The sequence below is a fragment of the Falco peregrinus genome, chromosome Z, assembly GCF_023634155.1.
Source record: "Falco peregrinus isolate bFalPer1 chromosome Z, bFalPer1.pri, whole genome shotgun sequence".
In the NCBI taxonomy this organism is placed as follows: Eukaryota; Metazoa; Chordata; class Aves; order Falconiformes; family Falconidae; genus Falco; species Falco peregrinus.
This window is the reverse complement of record NC_073739.1, coordinates 54,892,899-54,916,699: the sequence shown is the minus strand read 5'-3', so window position 1 is coordinate 54,916,699 and position 23,801 is coordinate 54,892,899. Positions and strand designations below refer to the sequence as shown.

Genomic DNA, 23,801 nt, shown 5'->3' with positions numbered 1-23,801 from the left:
TATTATTATTAGTGCTGGTAAGTCCCTAAAAACAATGTTCCTTCAAGCAAAGAGCTGGAAGAGTCTCATGCTCCGCACCACCTCAGAGGACAGTGACAGAGAATCTTGGATGGAATAAAGATGCAACAGGGATTTTTGGAATGCGCAAAGGCTGCAACCACTTAGCTGTTTTATTGTGTGGCCATCTCAGCCTGTTACCTGAAGGATTGTAAGGTACCTGCCCTGTTCACTCTTATAAGCAGCTGCGAAGCTTGCACATGTAAGTCTTCAGGCCTTATCCAAAGCCTGAAGGAACAACAGTGGCAATGTATCTCACGGTCCTGGTCTGTGAGAGAGGTATCTGGTGGGAGGACTGGAAGGTGAATTTTGGCCTTTGCAGGCAGTGCAAGTATGGCAGGAAGCTTTAGGAAAGGAACTGTATTCAGAAGGTATAAAGAAAAAGGTCCTTAATGTGTGTGTGTGCTTGCACATTTATAAAAGAAGCCTCAAAATATTACAGGTCTTCAGGATGGTGATGAAAAATCAAAATAGCAGATGAAATGACTGCTTCCTAAGTACCAAGAACCACCCAAGAGGAAGGGAGCTAGAATATGTATTCTGCAGATAATTAAGTGGGAAAACATTGCTTTCATGTGACAAAGCCATGGGTACACAAGAGTAGGAGAGTAAGGGAAGTCCACACATAGACTTGCTCTTAAAGAAGTATCTTTTCTTCGCTTCTAAGGGAACCAAAGTGTATGTCTGTTGCTTTGCACTGTTGTTGCTGTGCAACCTGCAAAGCAGAGGTTGTACTGATCATTTTAAGATCTCACTCTAATCTGCAGTATTCTGTTACCTCAAAACAACTTAATTAAAAACATAGTATCTAATAATTATGAAAATGCAATCTGAGTGCTTTTCCTTCCTCTTTCAGCTGATCATGTTTCCCTCTTTCCTTTAGGTGCTTTTGCTTCTCTTGCGATGTTTGCTCTTTCAGCGTCTCACATCTTTCTGCTGTGCATTTTTATCACTGTTACTTTGAGTTTTCAGTCAAAAATCTTTCTCCCTCTGCCTTGCTGCTCTTCTCTCAAATGTGTGAAAGAAATGAAGGCATGCCCATACCTGAGTGTTAAGATAAGTGTGCTTGCTTGCTTGCTTGCTTGCTGTGTTTTGATTCCTTGCTGCTATACTGGGAAAGACTTAACCGTGACATTTTTTGTGCATATCTCATGCTGTGAAAAGCAGCATTTTCAGAGATGGCATTTGCTAATGATGTTTCTGTGGATCCAAAGTAGTGCAGCTGGTGCAGCATGGGGCTGATAGTACAGCTTGTCTGGTGGCAAGCAACAGAACTCTGTATTAAACTTTGAAGAATCCTGGCAACAGAATGGCAAATAAGGAAGTTAACATCCCCATGCATCTGATTTTTTGGGATGTTATTTTTTGGCCCTGCATTTTGTTAATGCTGGCTGGTAGGAGAGATGGCTAAGAATAAATTTATTTTTCCATCTCTTAATGCTTAGAGTGCTTCAGGTGTCCTTGCTGGAGAGCCCAACTCGAATGATAAGAACATTCAAAATGACATAATTAAACTCAGCTCCATTGTTGGAGTAATGCTACAGGATTATGCTTCCCAGTTAGAATTTGTGTGATTTCAATTGAGTAGCTCTGTGTTTTCCAGGCTAACAGAAAAATTACTATCATCCGAGAAGCTTCAGGACTGTTTTCACTACAGTATGTAGTAGCAGTAAAAAGTTACGGCATTTAGATAGACTGGTTGTAGCAGAAACCCAGGAGTCTTCCTCTGGAAAAGCTATAGGTTTGGTATTTTTCAGGGTTGCAGGGGTAAGTGGAGTGGGCTATGAGCAAACAGCGGTGCCACCTAGCGGTGCTAGGAGGTAACAGGAGGGTGAGAGGAAGGCTTCGGAGTCCACCTATTTCAGGTGTTTCTCAAAAAAACAGAAAGAAAACAGAGAGAGAGAAAAAGAAATCTTCTGGCATTAATAGTATAACATTGGTGTTCAGAACCTTTGAGGTCAAAGATGCCTCTAGCATAATGTATTGCACTTCGGTTGTGTTGAAGGAGTGAGATGCTTTCTTACGAAACTCAAACTGGTAGCCTGCTTTGTGTTTCCTTTCATGTACAAGTTGGGTACCTCTTGGTGTTGTGCAGTGTCCACTTATGTCCACCACTTACTGCTGTGTAAGCAAGGCTTTCTTTTTTGAGTAATGCCACTACACACACTGGTTTCTTCCACATTTTCTTGTTAGCAAAAAGGTTAATGTGTAAGAATAATTGTGCTGCAGCAGCAGCAAAAGACAAAATGGCTTCAGACCCGTGTTTTTTGTTACAACAGCCAATGGAAATTTAACAATAAGCAGAACTGTGTTGGCGAGTAATGGTCCATACAGAAGAGAAACAAGACACACATGGGAATACAGTCAGAGAACAGCTGTCAGATTCAAGGAATCATAATATAAAGTTTCATAAAGCAATCATGGAAGCAGATGTATGAAGTGAACAAAAGATTAAATGAAATGGGTAAATAGGACAGTCTTTTCATCCACCCGGGATTGTATAGCTTTGCCCAAATTTTGTTTTCCTTCCATCACCAGTAAACTGCATTTGGCCACAGAAAGGAACTGTAGCAGCTATCCAGCTACATAATCAAAAAACATTTGGCTCTGGCACATGTTCAGTCTGTCTCCCTTCAGTTAAGGGAGGTCCCTGCACTTGGAAGAAGTAACTCCTCAGAAAAGAAAAATGTTCAAGAACACTGGTTTTGGCAACAGTTTGTGTTTGATTTTAACTTTGAGATTAATTTCTACCTTTAGGGAAAGTACAGCTGCTTAATGGTAAAAATAACTCTTTTCCTGTTACGTTTGTGAACTTTACACCTAGGGCATGGAGTATCTGGGTACAAAAAGATATGTTCATCGGGATTTAGCAACAAGAAATATCTTAGTGGAGAACGAGAACAGAGTTAAAATTGGAGATTTTGGATTGACAAAAGTCTTGCCACAAGACAAAGAATACTACAAAGTAAAAGAACCTGGTGAAAGCCCTATATTTTGGTAAGTCTGATACTGGATATATGAAATTGTGGCATATTTTCAGTTTTTGCAGCTTCAGCCAATTGTTTTGCATATTGTGGAATTTTTAAGTGTGGACTCCAACTAAGATGCTCAGCATCGTGAAAGTCACATGTATGATGTTTGAATTTACAGAACAGCATGTAGGACTTTTCAACCTATTTTCTAGAAAAAGCCTCTAAAAATTACTAAAACATTTAAAAGAAATAGTACACAACAGGAAAGATATTCAAAAATAAAAGAAATCTAGAAGGACTGATTCCCCAGGATGCTTTCAGAGTTTTGAATCTTTTGGTTCCCTAAACACTGGTGGTTCATATCTTCTAGCTGAGATCTGTTGGATGGACCCTCTGTTGACCAAGTGGATTTATGTCCCATAGACTGTAATAAGCAAGGCTAAATGCTGGGTTGAATAGTCGGGTAGATGCCTGTATTCGGGCATTGACCTTCCAGAGAAGGGCAGTTGTTCCAAAATACAGTAATGCTCCAAAGAGCTACACTTTGCTTGGAAAGGAGAACACTCTGTAGCCTGGGGGAGACTGAAGGATTATGAAATGGAAATTGGTAGACTGTATTCATAATGCAAAATATATGCTTCAGTTCTGTTCTGTGAAGACGTAGAAGTACCTTAGAAAATATGCTGGCAGATAACTGTGATTAAAAAGCATTTTATGTTTTAACAGCAAAAGAAAATGCTATTCCAGATGTGATTTTAGTCTACACTTTAGGCTGCCTTAGGCACTTGTAAAAATATCATATCTAAAAGATAAATAATACAAGATGGCGTCTTAGTAGATGTTATTGGGACACAGTTTAAGGCTCACTGAAAGTGATGGGAGGATGCTTACTAGCTATAATTGTCTTTCTTGCCAGGTCTTATCAAATTCTTGTTTACTTGCACCACAGATAAAAAATACCTACAACTTCAGGGAAAAAAACAAACTTGGATATAGTTATCACTAACTGCGTTTAAAGTGTTTGTGTTTTCAACATCAATTAACTATTATTCAAAAAACAATTACTAGTGAAGGTAGAGGAAGGAAAAGAGAATGTGCTAATCCCTATGAATAGAAAAGTATCATGAAAAGAATGTCTTATTAGAAGAAGTGTCTTCAAACCGAAAAAGACACATTACACAGAAAAATATTCTCTTTACCATGTGTTGCAGGTATGCTCCAGAATCTCTGACAGAAAGCAAATTTTCTGTGGCCTCAGATGTGTGGAGTTTTGGTGTGGTGTTGTATGAACTCTTCACATATATTGACAAGAACAAAAGCCCACCAGCTGTAAGTATGTAGTTAATGGTTTTCAGAGGGTTTTTGTTTATTTAGATTTTTTTAAAGGTATATGTTGTTCCTATACCTAAATAGGTTGATATTTACTGATCCTTTTCTGGAGATACCATAATGTTTATTGAGTCAGCATCCAATCAGAAGCATTAACATGCTAAAAAGTATTAGTATCAAGCTGTAAGAAGGAAAGGAGATCTGAAAATTACCTGATAGTCTGTGCAGATCTCATCCATCCTGTAGCTCCTACCTGTTTGAAAAAGGTTTTAAAATTTCTCATCATAGTTTGTCCTTTCTCATCCTTCGTGGACAATAATCCCAAATGCAACTGTTCCATTGCAACACAATGTGTATTTTTAATGTTATTCCACATCTGAGACTGAGCCAAACAAATATGTAAGCATTAAGTTGATTTAAATAAGGTAACTTAAAGGGGTTTTGTTATGTTACCAGAACTCAAGTTATTGAAGTTCAAGAAAGAAAGGGAGAGGCTTTTTGCAGAGTGTTGACAGGCACCTTTAAAGACAGATTTACAGTGGACAGAGAAGAATACTACTTGTATGCTGAATTATAGTTCTCCAGTTGGAAATAAGATTCACAAAGTTACTTATACCTAGCCATCCTCTGCAGACTTAACAGGAGAGTTAAACCTTACATATTTACTGGAGCTGTCCGCACCCTTGGCCAGTGTGTCAGTGCTGGCAAATGTAGTTTTGATAGCTGGACAGTGATGCAAAGGCAGAAATGCACGTGACAGTTCTCTGCATTGGCCTCAGTGGATCTCTTAGTAATTTGGTACAATGACTAAGCTGTCAAGGAAGAACTCAAGGCAGTGGCAGTACTTCCTGCATAATAACGAACATTGCAGACACCTGGAGTTCTTCTTCAGAAGGATTATGAAATGGAAAGTGGTAGAGTAAGCCACGGGCTCTGGTGGAACATACTTAGAATAAATCAAATCTACATGTGCATTCACCACTTAATCAGGTGGTTATCGTATTGGTATGTATAAAAAAAAAATAAATTCTACCAAGTAGCCAAAGTGGTCTGTTTAACTGTCACAGTCTTTATAGCTACACATTGTTTGCCCAACTTTAGCCATTTGCACATTCTGCCAACATTTTCAAGTTCCACATTTTCAAGTCAAGGATCATTGAAGGAATTTATGTAGCATTGGAGGAAAAATAATTCCCTTGTGTTGCGCTTGGAAATTATTTTCAGTTAGTAGTGCTTCCTCATTTATTTTTTGATCTCTAGCAATCTGAGTGAGATTTTAATCTACTTTTTGGATTATGTTTGAGTTTTGTATAACAAGATCTATCCAGTCCATTTTTGCTGGCTTTAATTATGCTACAGTTTCTGGCCTGTAGTTACTGATTAATCTTGTTAATCTTTGGCTTATACATCAGTATGTTATTGTCTGTTTTCTGTTTGACTGGGATTTTTGAAAGCACAAAGATCTTGTTTTAATGTTTCAGGGAGCAATTTAGAAGTAGCTGTGAGTTTTATCCCTTTAAAACTAGTTAATCATCAGATAATCGACATTTTTTAAGAAGATTCTTCACTTACTGATTTAAATTGTATATGTATCATCCTATTTTTGTACACATACAAAAAATTATTAGTATATTCTCTGGACTTGTAATTTATAATTTTATCATTGTTACATACTATTCTATTTGTTCTTATTATTTAATCTTCTTACAAAGAATTTTCCCTCAGTAAGAATGTTGCAGCATCTTTTCTTCCTTCAAAATTTATTTGACAGTCAGCCTTCTGTTTCAGGAATTCATGCGCATGATTGGCAATGATAAACAAGGGCAGATGATTGTATTTCATTTGATAGAGCTTTTGAAGAATAATGGACGACTGCCAAGACCAGACGGATGTCCTGATGAGGTGCAGTATTGTATTAATATGTTACTATAGTCTGAAAGGTGCTCTGTCAGGGTGAGTACCTGGTAAATGCAAAACTTGTGTTTCGTTCTGCTTGGATTCCTAAAGTATTTGCACAAGTGGAATGGTTGTGCTGTTACTTTATCAATTGCATGATGAGTATAATCACATTTATTTTCTGATTCTTTAGAGTGGATTCCTTCAGGAGCCTAGAATGTAGTCTTTCTAAATATATGAAGTAGGACTATTATGACTGCTGTACTGGGGCACTCGGGCTTCTATTTCAAAAACATAAATTTATTAAGGCAATGAGGTTAGCATATAGAACTTTTTCCATGGAAGTCTCATATAGATATTTTTGTTCAAAACTGTGAACTGTGGATTCTTCTGAAGTCTGTAACATTTAACAGAAGTATCTTAATATCTACATAAGGTTTTTCACATTTAATTCCAAGATCTAAATAACTCCTTATCTTGATTATTTTCCTTTTTTTGCTTTTCCATCCTTAAGCATGGGAATACCCATGTTTATTATGTGTACAAATCGCTGTCAAGCACTCTCAGCCAAGAGCTACCTGCAGACTGTAGGCACAGTTAAACATGAATCAGATTTTGTATGTTCAGGGCCTTCAGATCTGTATGTATGTTCTTTATAGATACTGAAGTGTGTATCTATGTAAAGCCACCCTCAGAGCACACAAAGTAATTCAGTGTTCTTTTGGTTTTGCTAATACTCTAGATGTTTTACAAATATACTTTCATACTGCTTCTAAGTCTTGTAGTTCTCTGTTATTCAGAGCAGGGTGCACTTGTCAAACTGGTAGGGTTGGGTAGATGAATCAGCAGGGAAAGAATGTAAGTGAAATAGTTACGCTTTTTAACAGGTATAACTTTCAGCTCAGATTAATTGCTGCATCCCTTTAAAATCAAGCATACTTGGCAATAAGCCAAGAAATATTCCATTCAAAACTGGAGACAGATGAGCGATCAGAGTCAAGTGGTCTAGCAGAGAAGAGAAAAAATGGTACAGGTGGGTCAGGGGAGCCACAAGGCAAAGAGATAGTCTATAGAGAATCAAAAGAGAAGTTTATGAAGTAAACTTTCTTGCATTATATGTATGAATACAGCAATTCTTGAATTGCAGAGGTTTGGCTTTTTGTAGATAACCAGAATGTCATAATCTGTTTTACTGAAGCTGTATCCAAACTAATGGAAAGATTTCAGTGTCTTTGACATTTCTTCAGATACCAAAGCACAATGGAAATGTCTCTCTCGTCAGAAAATGTGCTCTTCTCATTTTGATCCTGAGACACCAGTCATAACTGATACTAAATCTTCCAGATGTCTGTAGCTTACAAGCTGCTTGAGACTTGGGTCTAAAGCAGCTTGGTCAATGCACACATTTGAACTGCTGAAAAATAAGGAACTGCTGCTGCTTTTCTTCCTGGGAACAGTGCAGATTGTTCTTAAGCAACACGTAAAAAATTCTTGGAAGTATAAAAAGTTGGTAATAATGATCCGGGTTAAATTCTGTGGGGAATGTGAAGGCCAAGGGCAGCCTTGGCTGCAGTGACCATGAAATGGTGGAGTTCAAGATCCTGAGGACAGCAAAAGAGGGCACATGGCAAGACCACTACCCTGGGCTTCAGTCGAGCAGACTCTGGCCTCCTCAGGGGTCTGCTTGGTACAGTACCATGGGATAGAGCCCTGGAAGGAGGAGGGGCCCGAGAAAACTGGTTAATATTCCAGGATCACCTCCTCTGGGCTCAGGGGTAATGCATCTCAACAAAGAGGAAGTCAGGCAGAAATGCCAGGCAGCCTGATGGATGAACACAGAGCTCGTGGACAAACTCAGACACAGAAAGGAAGCCTGCAGAGGACGGAAGCAAGGACAGGTAGCCTGGGTAGAATACAGAGAAATTGTCTGAGCAGCCAGGGTTCAGGTTAGGAAAGCTAAAGCCCTGATAGAATAAAGTCTGGCAAGGGACGTCAACGGCAACACGAAAAGCTTTTGTAAGTATGTAAGTGATAAAAGGAAGACTAAGGAAAATGTGGGTGCTCTCTGGAAGGAATTGGGATACCTGGTTACCTGGAATATGGAGAAGGCAGAGGTACTCAACAACTTCTTTGTCTCAGTCTTCACTGGCGAGTGCTCCAGCCACACGGTTCAAGGCATATAAGGCAAAGGCAGGGGCTGGGAGAATGAAGAACCAGCTGCTGTAGGGGAATATCAGGTTCAAGACTATCTAAGGAACCTGAAGGTGCAGAAGTCCAGGGGAGCTAATGAGATCTATCTGCATGTCTGAGGGAACTGGCAGATAAAGTGGCGAAGCCACTGTCCATCATATTTAAGAAGTTGTGGCAGTCCAGTGATGTTCCCACTGACTAGAAAAGGGGAAGTGTAACCCCATATTTTAAAGGGGAAATAAAGAAGACCCAGGAAACTGCAGGCTGGTAAGTCTCACTTCTGCCCAGCAAGATTAGTGAGCAGATCCTCCTCGAAACTACGCTAAGGCAAATGGAAAATAAGGTGACTGTTGACAGCCAGCATGGCTTCACTAAGGGTGAATCATGCCTAACAAACTTGGTGGCCTTCTACAACCGGGTTGCAGCACTGATGGGTGAGGGTTGAGCAACTGATGTAATCTGCCTGGACTTGTGTAAAGCTTTTGACACTGTCTCACACAACACCCTTGTCTCTAAACTGGAGACACATAGGATTTGACAGTTGGGCCACTCGGTGGATTGGGTGCACTCAGAGGATTGTGGACAACAGCTTGATGTCCAAGTGGAGACTGGTGATGAGTGACGTTTCTCAAAGATCTATACTGGGACCAGCACTTTTCAACATCTTTATTGGTGAGATGGACTCTGGGATTCAGTGCACCCTCAGGAACTTTGGCAACAGCACCAAGCTGAGTGGTGCGGTTGACGTGCTGGAGGGAAGAGGGGGACATCCAGAGGGACTTTGACAGGCTGGAAAGGCGGGCCCATGTGAACCTCATGACATTCAACAACTGCAAGGTCCTGCATGTGGGTAGGGGCAATCCCAAGCACAAATACAGTCTGGGCAGAGAATGGATTGAGAGCAGCCCTGAGGAAAAGGGCTTGGGGGTGTTGTGGACAAGAAGCTCAACGTGAACCGGCAATGTGCGCTTGCAGCCCAGAAAGCCAACCATATCCTGGGCTGCATGAAAGGAAGCGCGGCCAGCAGGCTGAGGGAGGTGATTCTACCCCTGTACTCTGCTCCTGTGAGAGCCCACCTGGAGTGCCGCTTTCGGATCTCGGCCACCCAACATAAGGAGGACATGGACCTGTTGGAGTGAGTCCAGAGGGGGGCCACAAAGATGACCACAAGGCTGGAGCACCTCTGCTATGAAGACAGGCTGGGAGAGTTGGGGTGGTTTAGGCTGGAGAAGAGAAGAGAAGGCTCCAGGGAGACCTTGTAGCAGCCTTCCAGTGCTTGAAGGGGGCCTGCAAGAAAGCTGGAGAGTGACATTTTAGTAGGGCTTGTAGCGATAGGACAAGGGTAACGGTTTGAAGCTGAAAGAGAGGAGGTTTAGATGAAATACTAGGAAGAAATTCTTCTCTATGCGTGTGGTCAGGCAGTGGAACAGGTTTCCCAGAGGAGCGGTGGATGCCCCATCCCTGGAAGTGTTCAAGGCCAGGCTGGATGGGGCTTTGAGCAACCTCAGCCAGTGGAACATGTCCCTACTGATAGTCCCTACGAGGTTGGACCTGGATGATCTTTAAGGTCCCTTCCAACACAAACCATTCTATTATAGGATTCTATGATACAAATTAGTGAGAAGAGTACAGGTGAAGAGATTAGTAAATTGGTTTGTGACCAGGTATTGGGTACACGTTTGAAAAAGAGAAAACTGTTGCCAAATGCCTATTGTAGTGAAAATCGTTTAAATTTACTTCTTCTAGAAGTGGGTTCAGTTTGCACAGTAACTTTTCTGGCTTATATGAAGAATAATTAAGAATTTAATATACAAATGTGGAGAAGTGTATGTTAGTGTTGCAGGGAAGACTGAATTTAGAATCTGATTTTTGGTCAGACTTGTAAAGCATTTGTCATTTTAAACATTTTTTGAGCTTTCCAAAATGCAAAAGGTAAAAGCCTAGCAAAATAACATGTCTCTTAAAAGTTTCAAAAACTAGCTGTGTGAATTTCTATACTAACTTTAAAAAAGAAATCTTTTATTATAAGGGCTTTTGCAGACCTAGCTATCCTCGCTTCTTTCTGTTACTGGGATCAAGCAGGTAAAATGATTGATATAGAAAGACTAGGTGGTACACTTGTGCCACTGTTGCTTGCAAGCATAAATTTGTTAGGTGTTCTTTGAACCAGTTCAATGTAACTATTAACTATTTGTAACGTCTGTTGACTACCAATTTTCTTTGTTTCTTCTCCAGATTTATGCTATCATGAAAGAGTGCTGGAACAATAATGTTACCCAGCGCCCCACCTTTAGGGATCTGGCTCAACGAGTGGATCATATAAGGGACAACATGGGTGGATGAGAAAACTGTCCCTCCATCAAAGGATGCGTTGGAATGCAGAACAAGATGTACTTGGTCCGCTGTGTATAATTGACATACGTACACATCTGCATCTTACCTTTGCTGAAAGTAAAATCTGTGTGGCAAATTTCCTATCTCACTCTGTATACTGAGGAATCCTGCTGGTTTTCTTTTTCAGGATATATTTGTTACTATTAGAACATGCTGAAATTCTCAATAGGGAGAGAAATTATTTTTCTAAGTAAAATAATCTAATATATGGTCAGTCTACAACACCATTGTTTGCCTTACTTGGCAATGCAAAAAAGAGGTGATTTAAATTGTGGTGAGATTGAGATGAAAAGACAGTGTATTTCCTTGTTGAAATGGAGATGCACAGAAAACTTTTAGAAGTCTTTCCACACTGGGTATATAGTGACTTGGCACCCTGTTTTGTGTGTAGCACAAGGACTTGTGTGTGTTAATACAGGTTTATGATTTTTTTGTTGTTGATGCAGAAATGGCTTCTCTGTATAACAAAATATAAGTGGTTATGAAACCCAGAAACTTAATGTGCCTGTCTGAATAAGTTATCAGCCAGCAATACATGCAAAGAGATACAATAGGCTCTGTAATGTACTGTAAGTATTTTTAGGGAAAGGGAGCAAATCGTTCTTAATTTGGAGAGCCAGAAAACCTATTTATCAATATGAAATTTTTAATTTTAAATCAAAAAGGAAACATCCAGTTTTTCCTACCCTTCTTTTCCTTTGTTGAGTATTAGATTCCCCGTATATAATTGAAAACATAATGATAACAAGTAAAAATTAAGCCATTTTGTACAAGGCAGTGTCTTCAGTTTGTTTCTGAATGCGAAAAAGCTAAACATAACTGCTTTTAAATGCTGCTCTTTCATTCTTCCCATCTTTGTAATTATTGTGCAGTCATAACTGTATTTATAAATCGGGAACTTTTGAAAGCAGAATTAAAAATGTAGAAAATGCCTTCCATTTCACAGTTCCTCACTTTGCTGTTAAGATGATCACCTTATACCTTCCTTCCAGTACACAAAAAAGAATGCTTATGGCTCAGCTTCTGATGCAGCCAGTCACAACCACATCAAGTTTATTTTGTAATGAAGTAGCCCAAGTCACCTCTCATTTCTTTCTGTGGTAATACCCAACATAAGACTCTTTGGAAGGAGGAATTACAAGTGCAATTGCTTCACACTCAGTGGGTGGCCAGGACATGATCCCAGTTACTGAGAACTGGAAGGAGATCAGAGCTACCTGAACAGATTATTTATGCTGTATGATTCAGCTTTTGAACTAAGTCTAACAAAAATTTGTGGACAAGACAGCTCTTCGGTTTTGCCGCCAGGCATAAAACTTGGGGATAATCTCATATCTCAATGCAGTAAAGTTGCAGGTTTTGTATATTTTTAGTTCAAATATTTTTTTCTGTTTTGTTTTTACTTATTATTAAGCATTATTGTTTGCGAAGTACAATGCTTGTTCTTCTTGGACTTTTGCTGAGAGGAGTTCAATTAAGGGGATATACAACTTGGCAAACTGACCTGACATCCAGATTTGTTTTTAAAATGAAGTGCTCATTTTTAAAATCTGTGGCAGTGAGTCAGTGAAGCTGAGGCCTCCTGAAGTTTTCTGGTTAACTACATCCATCTTAACAGAATTTTAAGTACCTCAGCTTTAAAAAAAAGTAAAAAATAAATCATGATGTAGTGCAACATAGTGCCAGTATAGCAATCTTGTAGCACTATGATGTTTCTCTCCCACAAAATTATGATTTTGTAATATGGGAGACTGCTAACCAGGGAGTGTAGCGTCAGCCCTCTTTCTGCCCATTGCATTTCATAATATTTCTGTTGGTTTTCTTGCCACTGGGCACTTGCATAGATAATTTTTAAAACTAGTTTCACAGTCAGTTTTTAAGCTGCAAAGAACTTTAAAGTGCTTTGTTCAACTTAATGTGTTCTCTCCATTTCTATACATTGCTTTGAAGATTCAAAATTTTGTGCAAAAAAGTCTTTGCATTTGTAGTCTGTTGTGTGTATGTGGTTTTTGTAACAAAAGAAAATAAAGCTTTAATGTATTGAAACAGCATTTTAGCTGGAAAACATGCAGGAGTTATGTAAAATTTGCACTGTATGACACTCAGTAGGTTTCCAGTATATAGTAGACTCAGCATAATTTATCTACAAATCTCAGGGAAGTTTGTGTAATGCAATGAAGAAATCTTCTAGTCTGCTATTTTATCAGTAAATACGAAGTCTTTTTCTTGTTCTACTATGCTATGACTGATTACATAGTCTATTTGATTTGCATAAATATAGTGTTGAACTCAAGGATCTTTTTTAAGTGTCTTGTGGAATTATTTTTTTTTTTTTTTTTGCTTTAATGCTTTATATTTTTAGAGAAAGCCATACCTTTACACTGCAGTATACTTCTGTGCTGTTGGTCAGGAACATACAGTCTTTTGTAACAAGTCTGTCGGTGCAAAGGGCTTATCATTCAGGATGAGTGTTCTCAGCTGGGAGAACAGGACCAAGTAGTGCTTAGGACTCTGGGGCAGATGTGTGATCATCTGCAGTGTCAATGCTTAGGTCCTGGAACAGGCAAAATGGTTTTCTCAAAAAGCTGTTGAGGATGTTAATACAGTGATTTTGCTGAATTTGCTACTGCCAATTGTAGTAACCTACTTAAACAACAAACAGAAAACACTGTGTTTTGAAAGCTCTCAGATCTATAGAAGCGCTGCACAATGCCGTATTTTTATATAGCCTTTGTATTAACGGGTTCAGTTCTTTGTTTTAGAAACTTCCTTAAGTTGGCATTGCATTTGTCATACATTAATGTAATCACTATGCTACCCAAAATGCTGTGATTTTTTTTTAATTTTTTTTTAAGAAAAAGTGCTGGTTTATGTATACATGACTGCTGCTATGATGTAGAATTAACAACTACTGCTTTGCACTTACCTTTGAAGTGAAAGAATTTTTCTGTAAGTGCACAATATATCTTATAGAATCTCTGCAAACAAGCATTGTCTAGTATAATATTGGTTTGTTGTCTATCAGTATAAATGTGTTAAGTTGCAAAATTCGTTTTTAAATATATTCCATAATCTTGCAACAGTCGTGTAATAAGCCAGAGAGAGAATGAATTTTCAGGAAAAGAAAACCCTATTCTTGTCAAGTCCTAGATTAAAAGCCTCCGTAGTTGAGATAATTGTTACTAAATATAGATGAATATAACTGTAAAAAGATATGTAAAGATCATTTTAACTTTTTTTTCCAGAGATTAAGGTTTTGTTTCATTTAGTTGAGAAGTTGACCAACTGCCTTGAAATGTATGGGAAGAGGTGTTACTGTATGAAGTATGAAGAAGTGTAACTCTTGTGTGAAGAAAGCAAGCTTTTCAGGAATGTATGTTCACAGACACCTGGAGGATAGGATTCTGAGAGCAAAAGCAGAAGCACAGAAGAACAAGACTGATGGGAAAAGGCTGATGTTCAACACTGAAGAAGCTTTCTGAAATGTGAAATTCATAATGATTTATGAAAAACTGATGTCTACTGAAAATGCCATACCATGACAAATATGTGCTAATATATTTCTAAACTGTGTATTGTCTGTCTTAAATCTAAAATACTCACAGAGACGTAACCTGACTGAAAAATGCAAGAATTACTATACCAAAAGAAACTGCTGAAGGTTGTGTCGTATCAGACAGCAATTTTGAAAAGGCGTTTGGCTGAGAAGTTTTTTCTGCGTTACGCTTTTTGAATAAGAGGTTTACAGTACTTTATATTAAAGTAGAAACAGGTCTGGGGGGTGGGAGTGAGGAAGCACAAGACGGAGATGCCTGCTACTTATGGTTGGACTGCAAGCATTTGAACACATGGTTTCTTGGAGAGAACATGAAAGGGATATTTTTTTCGAAAGCTGTGTATTGATACCCGAAACTTAACTGTGCATTTCTTTTGAGTTTGGATAGTGAAAATAAAATAACTAAATACAATGAATGGCACATGCCTGCCAAGGTTTTCTTTTATATGTAATACGTAAAATTAGTTACGGGTGGTTTGAGTTGCTACTGAAGAGAGCTGGTCTGTTTAAAGGGGTAGAATCAGCACATACAACCTTGTGACCTTCCCAGAACAGCCATAAGTAGTGTTTATCTTTTGAAAGGAACTTAAATGTATGAAAGTAGTGGTGATACATTGGGTGCTCCCAAACAATAAGACAGTTTTGTTTGTTGGGGTTTTTTTTAAGTTTTCATTAAGCTAATTATTTTGGGATAAAGAAGCACTTCCCTTTACTCTCAGTATTTAGAGAGAAGCAAGTGTGTAAGACAGGGACCACTAACAGATCGGCTGTTGCCGGACTGCAGTTCTTCAGAATTTCTGACACAAGCTCTTAGGAAACCACTTCTTGAATTGCGTTACTTGTACTCTTTTCGTATGACTTTTCTGTAACTTCACATTAAAATTACCACCAAATACCTTGAACAGAGTTGAATGCTGCTGCTAATTTTTGAGAAGTACAATGGCAAAATTGAAAATATGCTTACAAATACAAGTATGCAAATATATACTTAAGCTACTGTGGTGGAAGTAAAAACTAAGCTAGTTCAAGTTACTCCTTCCCACACATGAAAGGCTTCTTATTCTCAGAGCCTGAAGATTTTATTTTATGTGACAAAATACCATCCCAATGAAGCTTAAAGGATGTTGTAGGTAGTGTTGCTGCTGTTCATCCCAACACCTACTGACATAATTGGGAATCCTTAATTTTTCTAGAGAATAAATTTTTGGGAAAATGAAAAAGTTTAAAGAAGAAAATGCTGTAGGAGAATATATAATGTCATGAAGCATGTTGTCCCCGTGTCATGGTGTGGGACAATACAGCCTTCAATTCATTCTCATGTTATGCAGTGGCGGGTGTTCTGCTTATACTTTGTGATACATATTCGTAGTGGTTTTAATGAATTCTGAGATTCCAGTTTAGAAACCTTTCAAACTGCAGTCGGACTAAGTGAAACATTCTTTGTGGGTAGTAGTAAGAAAAGAAAGAAGAATGTTTAGTATTTGCAAGGTTTACCCCAAAACATTATGTCATAACTTCAGGAAGGATTCAGGAAGGCATTGAAAAGAAAAATAGAAACTGATGATGTTAATTGTATAACGCAATCAAGGCAGCACATAAGATATTTGTCTGTTACCGAGTACTGACACAGTGAGTCTGCCCTAGAAATGCAGACAAATTAACAGGTATTCTCAACACCAGTCACTAGGAACAAGTGCAGAAACATTAAATATGGTTATAGCTAAGTAATACTAATAAAAGCAGAGCAACAAGGTAAGGCTTAAAATGCTTCAAGTTTTATTTGACTGATTATTTTGAGCAATACAGAAACACCCAGGAGTGCAAAGAATTCAAGAGCTTTTAGCTAAATTAATCCTGCAGCACAGCAATGAACTGTGTTGGATTTGGGTTTTTTGGTTTTGTTGGGGTTTTTTTTCAGGGCGCAAGAAGTACTGGATAACATCTAAACTGAATTACCTTAAACTTCTGCAAGACTACAAAAGCTAATTTTATGTGTATCTGGTTTTTTGTGTATTCAGTTGCATTTTACATGTGGAGCTCTGCTATAAAACCTCAGCTCATTGAAGAGTATCAGTCAAAAAACCCAAAGCAACTCATGTATAAAAACAACTGTGCAATCACTTATGTTTAAGTATTTTCCCTTTCACGTTATAAAGATGTGAAACTTCTAGTAAACAATAAAAAAAAGATCACATCCGTGTAAGCTTACTTTAAGAAGTCAAATAGTGGTCTCTGCAACAAAATAAGACCACTTACTGAAAGTCAGGGTGGTAACAGAGCTGTTCTGCCCAAGCCTTACCTGAGACATGATTTTTTGGTCTTTTGTTTTCTTTTTGTTTGTTTTGTTTTGTAAAGCAACTTACTTCTCTGAATTACACCAGTTGTCTAGAGGAAGATTCAACTTCATAGGATTCTTCAGCCAATGCAACTTTATAGCCTTTGTCAAGTTTGTTCTGAGACTCTGGAAAAGAGGCTGAGCAGCCTGGCAGGCTTGAAACCCTGTAGGGTAGTATGTCCTGTTCTGGAGTTAAACCAGTTAAGGTACTGGTTTGGGGAGGTGCATGCACATGTGAGTTGCCATATATTTTCCAGAGTTTCTCATCTGAAATGTATAAAGGGACTGTGTAGCACAGGAGTTACAAGCTTGGTGCTACAGGAGCAAACACAATTTCTGTTAGCGCCTGTGTTTGTACAGGAGGTGGCTGGTCTCAGAAAGCCATACAAACTTTGTGGCTGCACCGCACATCTGACTGGCACTCATGTGAAGCAGGCCATACGCTACACAGCGTTACCTCTAGAAGAAGGCAAACAGCAGCCTAGAAAGCAAAAATTCTCATAGTAAAGCCAAACAAAATTGGACTGAAAGGTAAAACTTGGGGAAATCCAGGTGTATAATAGGTCCGTGCATGCAGTTCACAGAGCCAGATACTGATGGTGCAAACAGGTTGAAAGAAACAGGACTGGAAGAATGAAATCTGGAAAACATTACAAGCAGTAAGGTCTGAAAGACATGCCCCAGTCATAAACCAGGTCATTTTTTTAACTCCTTCCTTAGGTATCTGTAAAGCTGTAGTGCTGCTGAAACACCTTCAGAAAAGTGCTGGAGCTGCATTTGAAGTAATGGTAACTCAGAAGCTTCACAGCACCCAAGAGACACCAAATGGAAGAAAGGGGATCTGGGCAGCTCGATGCTTGCTGGCGCTGCCAGGTCATACCTGAGTGCTGGTACCCTGCGTGGTGGGGACCTGCTGCTGTGCGGCACCCACCCACACCACTGCACTGGAGCTGCAGGATGCTCTTGTTGGGGGTGGTCCCTGGGGTGGCAGAAATGCTGGTTGCCACAGCAGGCAAAAGCAAGAGCCGTGTGCTTCAAGGTGGTTTTGAAGGGAGTTCGCATAGCTGGCAGTTCTGGTTTGTAGTTACCGCTGGGTCACTGCATGCACAGATCCCAAGGCATGTACAAATGAGCTCTGGGAGCAAGGCTAGACTGCTCTGTCAGGCACAGCTGGAGGTCTAAGGGGAGGTGGATCCTCCCCTTAGAAGGGGAGGGAAGAGGGGGACATCCAGAGGGACCTTGACAGGCTGGAAAGGCGGGCCCGTGTGAACCTCATGACATTCAACAACTGCAAGGTCCTGCATGTGGGTAGGGGCAATCCCAAGCACAAATACAGTCTGGGCAGAGAATGGATTGAGAGCAGCCCTGAGGAAAAGGGCTTGGGGGTGTTGTGGACAAGAAGCTCAACGTGAACCGGCAATGTGCGCTTGCAGCCCAGAAAGCCAACCATATCCTGGGCTGCATGAAAGGAAGCGCGGCCAGCAGGCTGAGGGAGGTGATTCTACCCCTGTACTCTGCTCCTGTGAGAGCCCACCTGGAGTGCCGCTTTCGGATCTCGGCCACCCAACATAAGGAGGACATGGACCTGTTGGAGTGAGTCCAGAGGGGGGCCACAAAGATGACCACAAGGCTGGAGCACCTCTGCTATGAAGACAGGCTGGGAGAGTAGGGGTGGTTTAGGCTGGAGAAGAGAAGAGAAGGCTCCAGGGAGACCTTGTAGCAGCCTTCCAGTGCTTGAAGGGGGCCTGCAAGAAAGCTGGAGAGTGACATTTTAGTAGGGCTTGTAGCGATAGGACAAGGGGTAATGGTTTGAAGCTGAAAGAGAGGAGGTTTAGATGAAATACTAGGAAGAAATTCTTCTCTATGCGTGTGGTCAGGCAGTGGAACAGGTTTCCCAGAGGAGCGGTGGATGCCCCATCCCTGGAAGTGTTCAAGGCCAGGCTGGACGGGGCTTTGAGCAACCTCAGCCAGTGGAACATGTCCCTACTGATAGCAGTGAGGTTGGACCTGGATGATCTTTAAGGTCTCTTCTGACCAAATCATTCCATGATTCTGTGATTAAGCTTAGCAGTGTCAAAAGGTTTGATGTTACCTCCATCACCCGAACAGAAGTGTACTGTTGCTTCAGTGTGTGCTTAGCATTACCAACCTCATCCACCAGCCTGAGAGCCTAAGGCAGACCCATCAGGTGCCAGGTAGGAAAACAAACACTTCCCTGGCGTTGAACTGAGCTTTACCGTATGAAACAGCCACGAAGCCACTCACTAATAAAAGGCTTTTGGGCATCAACAAAAGCCATGGGAGTGCACAGGAGCTTAAGAAATAGGAATGTCTATGAAACTGAGATTGCTTTAAAACTGAGGCTTAACTAAGAACCAATTTCAAGGATTTTAAGTTTAGAATTAAAGTGTTAACAATCTTTTTAAAGTACCTTTCCCTTAGGCATCTAGGCAGAACTTTTGGATCTCTGCAAAACAACTTTTAATTCAAATTATCAACTTTGCTTTATTTTGTCTCTATTTTCAGATTTTCAAATTGCATGATTGAACAGAGAGGAAGATGTCAAACATACTCTCACAAATGATGGAACGAAAAACAAAATTTTCAGTCTATCTTGGGTCTTGAGTAGTGCATCTGTGAAGACAAATCTGATTATACAGACAAGAAGTTTCAAATAATTTATTTGTAATAATAAGAATGTAATTATGTTAGGTGACTTCAATAAATACACCCACCACCTTGTAAAAGACTTTCAGAACAACCAGAAATGAGGACAACTGAAAGCTGTATTAAGTATGCCAAAAGAAAAAAAGTTGCAGAGTTGTATCAGAATTGCAGTTGTATCAGACTACCTAAACAAGGATAGCAAAAAAATCCTGTTTGAGTTCAAAATCTGTGATCAGTAGATATTTTAGGTACACACAATCAATTTTAGCTGGGTGGTGTGTGAGAAAATTAACATCGTATTTCATTGCCTCTGTAATACAGCTGCTATTATATTACTGATTTCTTAAAGAGAAAAAAATAAATCCTACAAGTGTAATCTATTCGTGTTGCTTTACTGTAATAATCGTCTACTGTTTTACTGAACCTAGGCAACTAATTTTTGTAAAATTTTATTAAGAAGTTAAATATTAACAAATGAAATATTTAACTTAGTTAAATATAAGAGTATATACCTCAAGTGTATTGCAATTCATTTAAAATTGCAGTAATTTCCCCGCAACAGGAATTCCTGTTAGCAGTCCACCAGTGTGTTATTGAGTATATCTAACCTGAACGATGAAACAACAAAAGCTAAACCACTACATCATGAGGAGTTGAAAAGAACAGCTATTAAATGTGAACGCTTGATGTGTTGCCTGAGCTACAGCTGATTGAGCTCTAATCAGATCAATGGGCTTTTCTAACTATGTTATTAAAAACTCTTGGTCAGGTCACTATTAGAAGTGGCTTCTCCTCAGAAATACTGGTTTATCAATTAAAAAGGTAAATCAAACTTAAAGGTAAATCAAACTTAACATCTTGTCCATGTACAGCAGGTTCTGAATGGGAAGTGTGGAGCTTACAAACAAGCACATGCAGGTTCGTACCTCCGAAAAGGCCTAAAATAAAATTTAAGCTTGCCTTCAGCCTTCAACAGAAGAGCATCTGACATAAGGGCATGAATCCCTCTACTTAGGCAAATATATTGCTATTTAAAGGCATGTTTTGCTAGCAAATGAAAAGAAAAAAAAAAAAAAAAAGGTGTCCAAAGGCTAAAAGAACTTTTCCATTAAGGAATTAAGGAACAGGTTGGAATCCTACTGCAAACTGAATTCCTAAACAGGGGAGAGGAGACAAAAGTTTGGCAAATCTTTCAGAAATCACAAGAGAGTTCCCAAGATGAGACAATGCCAAATTCCTTAGATGTGAGGACTGTCAAGTGGATTTTAAAGAAACTAGCATGTGTCTTTTCAGTATACATGTATGGTTTAGACTAGTGACAACGGAGATTAAATCAGGTTGTCATAATTAAGTTCTTTTATTATACCACATACCACTTACTAAGTACCCCAAACTGATAGTTTTCTGCTATTTATAAAGAAGTCATAATTATGAGATCCTGTAAAACAGACTAGGAGGGGTTTATATCTTTGTTGATCTATCTCTCCTGCCATATCTAAGTTATTCTTGATAGATATTTATCCAATATGCAGTGAGGATCCCATAACATCTATGGTAAGTCTATTCCAGTGATTAATTTTCCTTGATCTTGAAAAGTCTTTCTGGATTCTAAAATACATTTTTATAGTCTAAACACATTGCTTTTTGTCCTGCATTGGTTGTGTAAAGATTTCTTTTTTTTCTACATAGCTGAAGAATTCTGAGAGTTCTTACCTCAGTCATTTTTGCTCTGTGTAAAACAACTGCCAGTTCTACATTCTTTCTTTATAAGCTGTATTTTCTAGATCTTTGATAATTCTTGTTATTGTTTTACATAATTCCTCCTTCCTGAATTATGGCGTCCAAAACTGGGCATGGTACCGTGGGCCTTATTTGTTCTCAGCAGCAGAAATATTTCACATATCTTACAGGTAAAATTCTCACTGTATGATGTTTGCCTGTTTGTACGACATTATATTGTTATCTCATTCTGTGATCATCTACAACCCCTAATTCTTCTGTATAGCCAGACATCCCTTGTATGTACACTTTGGATTACCCCTAAATATATGAAATAATTTCCCTCATTTTTGAAGACCAGTCTGAACTCTTCCAAAGTAATTCCAGTCCCTTCCTCCTTAATGCCATCTGCAAATTCCTCTGCATATTTTCTTTAGTTTTTTCTGCATCTTCATTTCCTCTCTACCTTCACGCAAGCAATTAATGAAAATGTGAAATAGTACTAGACCAAAAAGAGGGTGCTCTGAACTCAGTTTGGTCTGTCCTCCTTGACAGCACACCCTGTATAAACGGCTGGAACACCATACTAATAGGCTCTGGCAGTACTCCCCAGTTCTGTTCGTTTTGTGTTACCCTGTATTATTTGCCAGGATTGTCAGTTTTGATGCCAAGATATATAACATCTTACCCAACAAAAAGATCTGATTATTTTATTTTTATTCCATGAGAGTGTTGTTCATCATCTTCTGAGTACCTGCATATTGTTTGTTTGACTGTTTGCTACATTTCCTCTTGCCCCCTGAGTTACAGTTGGACTGACTGATCTGTAATTCTCTGCCCACTTTTTAAACAGTGTTTATATCTTTTTTTCCTACTGCCTGAAAGCTCTCTGTGCTCTTTGGATTCTCACAAGCAACTGTCAATGGATGATTCTGCAGTCTCAGCCTGGTTGCTGCAAACTCCCAGCTGAACAAGCCCACCCGGGATCACTCTTTCCAGAGCCCTGGCAGAGACACTTCGCCCCTGGCCAAGCTTTGGTTCAGGCTAAAGAGCAATGGTCCTCAGGCCTGTGGTGGACTGGTCAGCTGGAAAGCTCCTGGCTCACATACAAGGGACTGAAGGTGCTGTGGAAAAATATTTTGAAAGGCGGTTTTGAAACCCAAAAATGCAAGATAGCCATTGTATAGAACAAGATAATGAGAGCTGAAATGAAGATATCTATCTTGCCTATGCTATTGACCAGCAGCCAGCTACTTAACCCTATAAATATGACCGTCAGGATGGGCCCAGCTGGAGCCCTCTGTAAACTGCAGCAGGACTGCAGGACAGGTGAGTCTCCCCTTGAGCAGGGATGCTCTCCAGGTTTGGGATTCCTTACCCGAGACCAAGAGATCCTTCCTTACCCAAGGTGAAGAGATCCCTTACCCATGACAGGTCCTCAGTAAGTAACTAATAGCATGCTGAATTAATACTAATGAAACATTACTAATCCATGTAGCTACCCAACGTTATTATTAAACACTGTATAGATAACCCCAATAGGCATAAACTGTTGTGCAAGCCTGAGACCAAGATCAGACCTAGCAACACCCAGGCTCCATGAGGAGTTTAGAAAGCAAATAGGTACACTCTGAACCGCGTGACTCAACAGGAGGGTCTTCACGCTTTTCATCTCCTGTGTCTGTATGAATTATTCTAACTCGATTCTACTGAATTTTCCTTTTTATGTTCCTTCCATGCAGTAATTAATAAGGTGAACCTTGCCATCAAACTCACTGAACCTTGTCAAACCACTGTTAAACTTTGTTAAATTCCATCAAATTTATTGAACCCTGACAAATTATTATTTTATCTCAGTAAAACATATTGCTGCTTCTCTCTTTTGAGGTGCATTCCACTCATCCCTGACATTAGCCTAGTCTCAATTCTCAGTCCTAGATCACTGGTGCAGCTGTGCTAGTCGATTGCACTTGGTAATTTCAGTAAACACTGGATCATGGAGAGAGACATTAAATACTTTTCCCCCCTTCTCTATGTCATGACTTGTTTTAATGCTCCTTTCTTTTCTAAAAATGATGACTATATCATGATCATTCTTTCTTATGATGCCCGTGATGTTCACATTCTCAGCCACAGCAGCTTTTGTAGCAGTTGTAATGAAATAGCACATTCCCCTCCATTTGTTTTCTCCGCCTTCTACAGAGTGCTTCAACACCTTTCCAGAGTTTTCTGGGTAGTCTGTGTCCTTCTGCATTGCTTTCTCATCAAAATGATAATTTCCCATTGGTATGAAGTTTTTGAAGACGCATCTCCATTATCTTCTTTATTTACAGCCTACAATAATCTCCTATGTGCCAGTAACATTGCTTTTACTGAGAAATATTTAGTCACTCTAGGCTCCAATAAACCTTCTAGATTAAGTGTACACATCCTTGAAACAGCTTTTTAGTTTTAGATAACTTTCCTGAACAGACCATACATGTCTGCATGAACTATCCAACCAAATCTCTATCGTGCCAGTTAAGACACAAATTTGAATATTATTTAAGACTTCTAGCCATTCCTGTTTCCTATCCTCTTGCATTACTACATAACAAACTATTCAGTGTGTGTGTGTGTGTGTGTGTGTGTGTGTGTGTGTATGGTAGTTATCTATTAGTATATAATGAGCATATAATAAATATGT

General features: G+C 39.3%; 1 protein-coding gene across 14 annotated transcripts in view; it reads left to right on the top strand.

Annotated features, from left to right (window-relative positions):
• Positions 1-14,810, top strand: part of JAK2 (Janus kinase 2) — a 91,699-nt gene extending 76,889 nt beyond the window's left edge. For 13 of the 14 annotated variants that reach the window (XM_055790256.1, XM_055790255.1, XM_055790252.1 and 10 more), the window contains 4 exons: positions 2,882-3,054; positions 4,241-4,358; positions 6,147-6,260; positions 10,680-14,810. In XM_055790256.1, coding sequence (XP_055646231.1) covers positions 2,882-3,054; positions 4,241-4,358; positions 6,147-6,260; positions 10,680-10,787 — 513 coding nt within the window. In that variant the 3' untranslated portion in view covers positions 10,788-14,810. The remainder of the gene's footprint in view (positions 1-2,881; positions 3,055-4,240; positions 4,359-6,146; positions 6,261-10,679) is intronic. The other variant, XR_008744708.1, reaches the window with a different exon arrangement.
• The last annotated feature ends 8,991 nt before the right edge of the window (positions 14,811-23,801 follow it).